At 43.8% G+C, this 10,021-nt stretch overlaps 1 protein-coding gene across 10 annotated transcripts in view; it reads right to left on the reverse strand.

The window, feature by feature from the left end:
• The window catches only part of EHBP1 (EH domain binding protein 1), a 452,470-nt gene that overhangs the window by 172,437 nt on the left and 270,012 nt on the right, over positions 1 to 10,021 (reverse strand). For all 10 annotated transcript variants that reach the window (XM_019516608.1, XM_019516607.1, XM_019516605.1 and 7 more), the window contains one exon: positions 8,800 to 8,986. In XM_019516608.1, the coding sequence (XP_019372153.1) occupies positions 8,800 to 8,986 (187 nt within the window). The remainder of the gene's footprint in view (positions 1 to 8,799; positions 8,987 to 10,021) is intronic.

Here is a 10,021-nt window from a genome sequence, read left to right on the forward strand (position 1 = left end):
CTGATTTTGCTCCTTTAAAAAACTTTCAGGAAGATCTAAAGTTCTAATATTAATGTGCTCTCTACACTGTCTCAAGTTTCTCTCCATTTCTGCAACTGTTTCCTATAACCAAAGCCAAACTGACTTCAGTTATACTTTCTGCTTTATAAGCTATACTGCTCATCTTTTCCTTTAACACTTAACCACAAGCGTCCTTACATAGTTTCAATTTGAAGTCTTCCATGATTTTTTCTTCTTTCTATTAAAACAGCATATGTTAAAATCTGTAGCTTCTTTGTGTCCTTACTGCTCTGCTTCAGTATTATAAAATCTGGCAAAATAAATTCTAAAGGTACTTGATTTTTCAACTTACGTTACAAGGAAGAATGAATGGACATAGATCCAGGGTGACTCGGGTTAAGATCATATTCCTCTTCATACTAACACAGGGGTATCAAACACATGGTCCAAGGTGCAGATCTGGCCTGCAGAGATGCTTCATCTGGTCTACCAGATTACAAGTGGGCCACAGAATTTAGGGGCATGGCTAGTGGGAAATGGGGTGTGCTGCAGAATCTAGGGCCTTTTCACCCCTCTGCCTCTGGCCTTGCCTCCACTGCAGCAAGCAGCTGCTTGGCCTGCTACTTCTGCTGCTGCCCCCGTGAATCTGGCCTGCAATAAGTCCCACAGTCTGGATGTGGCCCAGGGCATGGGGTGAGTTTGATACCCCTGTACTAACAGGACATGTGGTGAGGTCAGCAAAATTTCAAAGCATCCTAGGTTCTCTCTCTTGGGTTTCCTCTTATAAAGTCATTAAAGTACAGGGCTTAAAAAGATCTTAGGAAGTCATCTAGTCCATCCCTGATGCATTCCTAAGCTGTTCCTAAAAACCTCCAGTAATTTCACCATCATTTTTGGTAACCTGTTACAGGACTTAACTATCCTTGCAGTCAGAAAGGTTTTGCTACTCTCTAAACACTAAGGATGCAAATTCTCTTCCTTCTAAGGCTGCTTACCAATTTAGTGCATGGTGTTATTTTGCATGTTGTAGCTCTCTGTTTCCTGCTAACATCAGTACTAACACTCTGTAGTCCAAAACAAGTCAACTCAAATGAACTGTCAGGTCAGTGATACTCTGCTTTCTCTATGGCATCATAACCACCAATCTCATTTCATTTTCTGGTGATTCCACAGTGCTGCAAAGGTCCATTAAGGAGTTTTCAATGTTCCAATGATCCGGGAATGACTGAGTTGGGAATATTGTTTTGATCTTTTCTTTCTTTTTTCCTCCTTACCTAGGCTGACATCACAGTACTTACATTTCTAAATCTGCAAGTGAATAAGTAGCTCACTCTACTGTCAAACTGATTTATGTATGTAGCATCTTTCTGCCAGGGCAATATTGCTCAATTGGTAGGGCATGACCTAGAGCAGTGATTCACAGCCAGGGCTCTGGGTGCCATCAAGTGTGAGGAAATAAGCAGGTAAGTACAGGCTCAGGCTTGTCCCTGCCTGGAGGATCTCTCACTCCCACTGCCCAGCCCCTAATGAAAGGAGGTAAGCAGAGTAAGATACACATTATTTTTTGACAGTGGGTACCACTCAATTCACAAAACTTATGGAGACATGCCTTGACTCCAGTGAGGGATGCCTCAAGGTTCTCAACAGGTTGAGACCACTGACCTAGAGGGTTGACCGAAAAGGTGAGTGTTGTCAACTGAAAGTAAAGCACAATCTTGTGTTCCTGTGACCTAGTAAAAACCTGGGCAAAGGAAGGAAGAGCTCACAGCCTGTCCTTGTCTCTTGTTGCCGAATCTCTCCTCTTTCCCTTTCCTTCCAAAACCCAACCCCCAAAACATCCTGTACTCCTCCTTTCCTCTTTTCAGGTTTAGGGTAGAGGAAGCAGCACTTTTAATAGTCCAAGGGAGGAGAAGTTAAGGAGAAGAACCTCCAACTGCACTTGCCTATCTAATCCAGCAATCTCAGGCCAACACATCTGTCATCCTGCAGCACACGTCTTAGCCACAAAACAGAAAGCCATTATTTTGTGACCCATATCTCACAGGTCTGTGTGGAGAGACACTTGGGTGGGATGGTTTAGTCAGGGATGATCCTGCCTTGAGCAGAGGACTGGGCTAGATGACCTTGTGAGGTCCATTTTCAGTCCTACTTTCCTGTGATCCTATCAGGTTAATTGCAAACGTGGTTTACCCCCCACCCTTTGTACATGTAGTATGAAGGCTTTTAATTACATGCAATCAGAGACTTTTTTCCTAGGGAACTCCTTTTAACTTTTAAAACTGAAAACTTTAAAATAGAGCACATCTTTTTCTAGTTTAAAAAAAAATAAAACTGGAATAAAAAAATCAGATTATGAATCATCCTGATTATCTACACTGGCCATCACTAAGTTTGGAACTGCCCTCTGTCATATGGGCCAAGAGAGTAACTTCTAGCAGTATTAAGCTCTTAGCCTTCAGGAAGAACAGAGGAACATGACACATTTTTGCTAGAAGGCTTCACAGGTATTTTCTGTTGGCAGACAAATGTTGAGACCTACAAAACTTGGGGTTTGTTCCAGGAGAAAAGAGTCTATTCCATGGGTTACAGACACTTCTACCTGGACCTCTTCTGGCCTTGTTTCCTTTAGTCTATTCACATTTCAGTCCCATCTCCCTCTCCCTGATCCCAGTTCCATCTTCCATTCCCACTCTCTCTCTGCATTATCCCTACTCCTCTCTCATCATGATCCTTTGGCCTGAGTCTCCTCAGTGCTTTTGCTTTTCATTCTGGTTTCCTCCTGAGGTTTACTTGCTTTAGTCTTCTTGCCTAGCAAGTACTAGCCTCAATCCTTGGGTTCCTCATCCAAGCTCAGTGTTCCCCTTGCTTCCATTACCTCAAAAGGCTCCCTGTCCCAGAGTATTTGCCCATCCAGTCTTGTTTTCATATACCACAGATATTTTTCCAATTTACTTTTTTCTCAGCTTTCTACTGGGTCCCAAGCTTAGTATGCCTGCCCAGTCTGTCCTACTTCCCCCCACACCCAACTCCCAGTATATCTCGTTAGGCTCCTTGTCTCAGCCTATTATCTCTGCCACCATGTCTATCCATATTCACACAGATATCCATCTAGACCAGGGGTATCAAACTCATACGGCCCTGCAGGCCAGATGAATGGTATAGGCCTGGGCCCATAAACAGCCCTTCGTCCCCCTCCATGTGAGATCCAGTGCACACAATACCTGGTCCTGGAGTGGACACTGCATACAGCACAGTAGTGGAACAGATGGAGTGGATGCCACCCAGGTCCCAGACCAGCTGAAGCAATCCCTGCATACAACTCATGCAGGCACGTGTCAGGCTGTGGCCTCAAACTTGGAGCCTCAGCCTGACTAGCATGACCACTCACCCTGGCCTGCCATCCTACAGCGGATCATCCAGACTGGGCAAGGCTTGCCTGAAGCCTCCATCAGGGCATAGTCCTCCACCCACTCCCTGTCTCCAGAGTTGGAGGTCAGCAGACCCTCCACTTCCCCTACATAAACTCCTGGACAAGAACAGGCCTATTTGTTGCTTAAGGGACCATGGGCCAATGCCCACTAAAAGCTATAAGCTTCCCTTAGAAGGGACGTCACTGGGTAAGCAACAACTGATTCCTTGGGACAAATGAAAATATAACAGGGACAGGAGTGAGGTCACAGGGTTAAAACGAGTGCATCGAGGGGGTACACCAAGCAGAGCACACGGGACAGTGCCCACTGGCCCTCAAACAAGTCCAAAGCAGGAACAGGAAGTATCTAGGCAACAGGGTTTAACCTAAATCCCAGGCTGCTTTGCTGTTTCCTTTGGTTTGTGCTCTGACTCCACTGTGCCCCCTGCTCCCCCAACTTGGTGAAGAGGGTATGGCATGGAGCCCAAAACCTTGCTGGTGCCCTCGGACCCACCCATTTTGGACGCTGAAACTCAGTGAGACTTGCAGGCCAAGTAAGACTGGCTGAATCAGCTTGCTTCAACCATCAAGTATTAGAAGCCTGAGTCCAGGAGTTGCTGGCCAAGAACCAATCTCTCTAGTCCTAGGTGGCACATCACCAGGGGAAGAACCACTGCTGGTGTGAGAAGGAATCTTTGCCAGAGAAGGATACTGCCACTGCCTATGTTTCCCTACAAATCCCATGAAGACAGTGGTCCAAACTAGAAACCATCAAGACTACAGATGACTCACTTCTGGCATCTGGCCTCAGGGAGTAGGAGACCACTGCTCTGGACCATCCTCAATCACAGTGGCATGTTATGCTTCAGGGTGATCCATTCCCCAAATTATCCTTTGACTCTGTTGTTTCTCTGGCATATCTGCCATGACCTATTGGTCAGGTAGAAAGCCCAGGAGATTTACTTTGATTCCAGCGACTGTCAGCAGCACTTCTGGAAACCCAGGACAGCTGCCCACTCAACAAACTCAACAGGGGTCTCAACCACTGTTGCTCCCTAGGGGATGCAGCCTTTGGAGGCCAGATCCAGCCTGCCTTGAAAATATCAGGGTTACATTGAAGTATTTGGGAAGAAGAATGCGGAGGTCCTCCCCACACACCAGGATTACAACTGCCCTTTTGACCTACAGCGAGGGGACAAAGATCCCAAACTTGCTGTCCTCTGACAGCAGTATTTGCAGAAAAACCTGGCCTGGGGAATCATAAGAAAGTCTACTTCATATGCTCAAGTCCCTGTCCTATTTATCAAGAAGGAAGGAAGCATCTGCCTCTGTGTCAACTACCCGGTCCTGAATCAGGTCATCTACAACTAGTACCCCATGCCTCTCATCCCAGAGGTGGTCAGTCAGGTAAAAACTGTCCAAATATTCACCAAGCTCAAGCTCTGGAAAGCATATAACTTGGTGTGAATCAGAGATGGTAGCAAATGAAAAGCCACTTGCTGGACTCAATACAGGCACTTTTAGTATTTAGTTATGCTTTTGGGGCCCACTTATCCCCCAACCTTCATCAACCATGTGGGACCTTTTCAATCAATTTGTGATTGCTTACCTGGATAATATTCTAATTTTCTCAGAGGACCCTGATCACCATCTGTTAAATGTCTGGACAGTACTACAAAAGTTAGGTCAACATGATCTTTTCACAACACTGGAGAAATGTGCCTTTGACCAAACCACCATCAAATTTTTTGGCTTTATTTTATCTCCAGAAGGCCTGAAAATGGACCCCCCAGAAGGTACAAGCCACCCAAGAGCAGAAGGTGCCTCAGAATGCAAAGGAACTGCAGAGATTTTTGGGGTTTGCAAATTTCTACTTGTGGTTCACTGCCAACATTGACCAGGTGATGACCCCTCTTACCACACTGATACACAAGAATGTCCAGGTTTACTGGTCTATGGAAGGCCAGCAAACCTCTGAATACCTGAAACAGGCCTTTGCTTCTGCCACATCCATTTGTGGTGGTAACAGATACCACTAGCACCACGATAGGTATGGTACCCTCACAATGGTAGGGTTCGGAACAGGTGTTTTCTTTTTCCTGCAAGCTCACCCCAGCAGAACAGACATATGACATTCTGGACCATGAACTCCTGGCCATCAGAGCAGCTTTTGGAAAGTGGCAGTACTCTCTTGAAGGGACACGTCATAGTGTACAGGTCCTTACCAGGCAGAAGAATGTGGAGTGTTTCCATAAAACTAATGCACCCAACCAGAGGCAGCTTCAGTGGGTAGTCTCTTTCTCTCAGTTTCACTTTCAAAAAGCTTACCACTCTGGACCTAAGAATGTGAAAACGAAAGCCCTCTCCCAAAAGGCTGAGTAAAACCACAATATTTTACTCAGTGAGTATGATGTAGACCTGTCACAGGAACCATGCTCTTATCAAGTATACACTACGTGGGCAATTTGTGCCACCTAAGTCGGGGGAGAATGTGCTCCTGTAGTGACCAGTCAGCAACTGGTGTGGTCGGGGGGGGGACAATCTTGCTGACCGGTGGTGGGGGGAGGTCCCCCCATGGTCAATTGCACCGACTGGGAAGCAGCCACAGCGCTCCCAGAAGTGGCCATGGCGCTTCACCCAGTGCTCCCACTACCCAGCTGGTGCTCGCAGGGGGGGTACTGGTGCTCCCACCTGCCCCCCCTGCCCATTACCTAAGCAGGGAGTGCGGCCTGTCAGGGGGTACCCCCTATGCATCACCACTGATACAATATATATCACGATGGGGCCCCAACTTCACTTGGAATAGTTAGGTACTACATAAAATAAACACTTTTGTTGTTTTAGTAATTCAAAATCAGAACCATAATATTTTAGTTCGTATTAGCTTCTTTTTTACTGACAGTACTATGAAAGAGTGCGAGGTAAGAAAAAAGCGTCAGTGAAATTTGAGGTTTGCAAAAGGATAATATATCATCAGTGAATGTCAACCTCTGTGAGGTTTTAGAATAATACTGCTGGTATTTCATCAATATTCTATCTGATTACTCAGGATTTAACATTTATTAATTTATATTTCTAAAACAAACAAGACCTCAGGCATGCTATCATAATGTAAATTCACATGCAATACTATACATGAACGCACCCTCAATCAGCAAAACCTTTAAACCCAGCTCCAATAAACTAAACGAATACTTCATATCTGTTTTCACTCTACCCTGTTTCTCCAAAAAAAACTGTAAAATCAGATGCGCTTTACAAAATGCCTGAAGGTCAACAGATTAGAACTTCTTCAGGGGAAATGCATTGTGAACATGCTACTGGCAGCCCCTAAATACAAAGCTGGTTTCAGTTTGCATGCCCTTGCTGACCTTAACTTGTGACAGCATTGTAGTCGGGGGGAGGTGAGGGCTTCACTATAAGCAACTCCCAAGCAGTTAGAAAAAGAACACAAAACAAGACATTCTGCTCACCAAGTACAGAGCCATACTGCACACAAAATTCAGCTTCCAGAGAGACTTCAAATATAGAACTACTGTAGAACAAACTACAGTTTAATCCAGAAATAACACAGGCATGAAAGTCAGCAGAAAGGCCTTTAGTGGAAAGGAAAGAATGCCAAACACTGATGGAGAAAAGCTGTCTTCATCATAGTTGTTTCTTGGTCTGACCAGATTTCTAACAGCATGGTACCTCAGTACCATGTGGAAGAGTGCTACAATGAGGGATACCATGCCTACTCCATAAGCACTACCTTTCTGAAATGGAAGGAATATCTTTGTGCAGCAGTAGATTTGTGCCAGGAAGAGCACCAATAAGCACACAGTTAACTGGGGCATGCCCAGAATCATACCAGTGGCAGCAATGTTGCCTCTTTTTCAGGGAGTAGGGCACAAGGAACACGCACAGTGCGCCTGACTTTGGTGCTTCCCTGACATGCTACCAAGGCTGTGCAGACCTACCTTAAATATCTTCTTGAGTAATGAACAACAGGACACACCCTCAAACAAATTATCTGATCGAATCTCTGAGATCACTCCACAGAGATTGCTAACCTCAGCCTACCAATATCACCTGCAGCTTATTGGAGTCTCAGGCAGCTTGCTTTGGTCTAAGTCTCAAGTTCTGCTGGGTAACGTGTAGTATTCCTAACATGGAAACTCCTTTCAAATTAAAAAACCATCTCACTGCATTAAAAAACTGCTTATGTTTCATTTAACATTTCACTCCCTGTGATTTTATATACTAAGAATAACCAGAGAGCTGAGTTTGTGGCCTTCTGATACTGCTTTGTGCTGCCATGCATCAGCCTCAGATTAGATTTCTGGTGTCATACTCCTTCCCCTGACTGAATGCTGAGAAGACAGCAAAACCAGAGCCTGGGGGCACAAGGACTTATCAGCAACCTCCCTTACTAATTAAGCAGTGGTTTGATAGGTATGACAAGAAGTCCCATTCAACTCTTAAATGGAAGGATGATGGTTACAACCCAAGGCCTCAAGTACAGCCGTGGGCTTAAAACTAGAAAACCTAAGGCTCTTTCGGAGGTACAGAAAACCTTCTTCCATCTCTCCCTTGCTCCCCTAAGGAAACACACCACACATACACACAAACACACGTGTGCACGCACACAATAGCATTATTGCAAACCTGTCTAAAAGAGGCTCCACTTAACACACAAAACCACAGAATGAAATACTTACTTTATTAAAAAAATAAAAATGGCAGTAGTGGCTACATATATTTAAATAAGTCAATCAGTCTTTTCTAAAACACCTACTTTGTACAACACAGCCTACAGCCCCATTTTTGGTTTAAGAAGCATAAATGCATGTACAGCTAACAGGTATGCTTGCATATAAATGCATGTACAACTGGCAGATATGCTTTTGGCCTTTACTGATAACCGGTTGATTTGACTTGGTTACATCTTTCTAAAATTACTTCATGACAATTCCAAAATTGAACTAATATACATATAATACATTTCAGTATGGTCAAGTAAACCCCTCAAAAGCAGGATTTATAACAGAAAGGTGTGGTCAGCACCTACCATAGGGGCAAAAGTTAGTGACACTACAGTAGTCAAGCAAAAGTATCATACAGCTTGATATGCTTCCCTCTTAGTGGTGTAGAAAACTTTCCTGAAGGTTTGTTAGCAGAAGGTTCTTTTCTTTGCACTTGCAGTTGCTGTCATTGCTGTTCAGTCTTTTTTTTTAAATACGAAAATACAAACTCTACCACTGTCTGAACACGAGCCAGTGAAACAATAACACACCTTCTTTAGGTGGGAACAAAGTTTATAAAATGACCTGTAGTAATAAGCAAATGCATAAAATACACATAAAGATACCTTAAACAACAATCACGTTTTGGCATGAAAAACCTACCTTAGGAGAAGAAGAAAGCTCCTTTGCTGTAGGAATAGCTGACATGCTCTCACTCATTCCTGTCTCTGTCTTTGGCGAGGAGACTGGTGGTGCAGGAGCCTTCCTTTTCATCTTCTTTTCTGTTTCTTGCAGTGAAGTAACTTTATTTAAAGCAGGGTTCGATTTTGGTTCATAAAATGGATTTGATCTAATTAAAAGAAGGGAAACGTATTTCTTGCTATCTCTTTTTATTTTTAAAGCAAAAATAATAGTTGATTGTTTTGAGAAGCTGGTGATAAAAAAACCTGATTTAATACTCTTTACAAAAAAAAAATTGATTCTGCTGCTGTTGCCTTGTTGACTGATGGGTGAATTATGCATAGCTGGCAATTGCTTTAGGCCAGCATTTGCAAAACTGGGTCCCTAAAGCTAAGCTTCCCAAATCCATATTTACCTAGCTAAAGAAAAGCAGCCTGATTTTCAGATGTGCAGAACACCTGCATATCCTACAGAACTCAATGGCTGCTACAGGTTCTAAACAACTTTGAGAATCAGACAACTTTCACTTGGATGCTTATATATAGATTTGGGAGCATATCTCTAGGCATGTATGTTTGTACATTTTGGCCTCAGTATGCATATAGTCAAAGTCAAGTCCATTTTCATTTTAGTCACAGATAGCTATTCTGGCCTTTGAAGAACACTCTATGGGACAAAGCACAAGAAAATAATGGCTAACTGTCAATATAAAGAAATGCAAGTCTAATTTATTAGGAGTATTTTTGACAAATTATCTTTGAAGAAACCCAATAAAACTGAAACTCATATAATCTGATCTGATGCCCTATCATCCATAGCTGCATCATTTCACTCAGTTAATTTATGCAAAACGAGGCAGAGTCATTAAGGGGTCTTGTATCTTCTAAAACACTTTGCACAATACAGCCTACTGCCCCATTTCTGGTTTAAGAAGCAATACAGCTCCAGATTTTGTGTCCAGAATTTGAGTCCTGCTCTGGACCTATGCCAAGGGAGGGTGATCATATTTCTGGAATCTCAAAACAGAACAGGACCCCCCTCCCCTCCTTGCCCAGCTCAGCTTTCCACGTTCTGGTCTCAACGGAGTGCACCAATGAGTAGAGTGTGTGTACGTATGAGAGGGAGCATACGTACATGATGCTGTCCCAAGCAACTTGTTGGTTTCTGCAAATGAGTGCTTCTGTCCCTGCTCTCCCAGCAGGGG

The sequence above is a fragment of the Gavialis gangeticus genome, unplaced genomic scaffold (assembly GCF_001723915.1).
Source record: "Gavialis gangeticus isolate Ggan-Ray unplaced genomic scaffold, GavGan_comp1, whole genome shotgun sequence".
NCBI classification, from domain to species: Eukaryota; Metazoa; Chordata; order Crocodylia; family Gavialidae; genus Gavialis; species Gavialis gangeticus.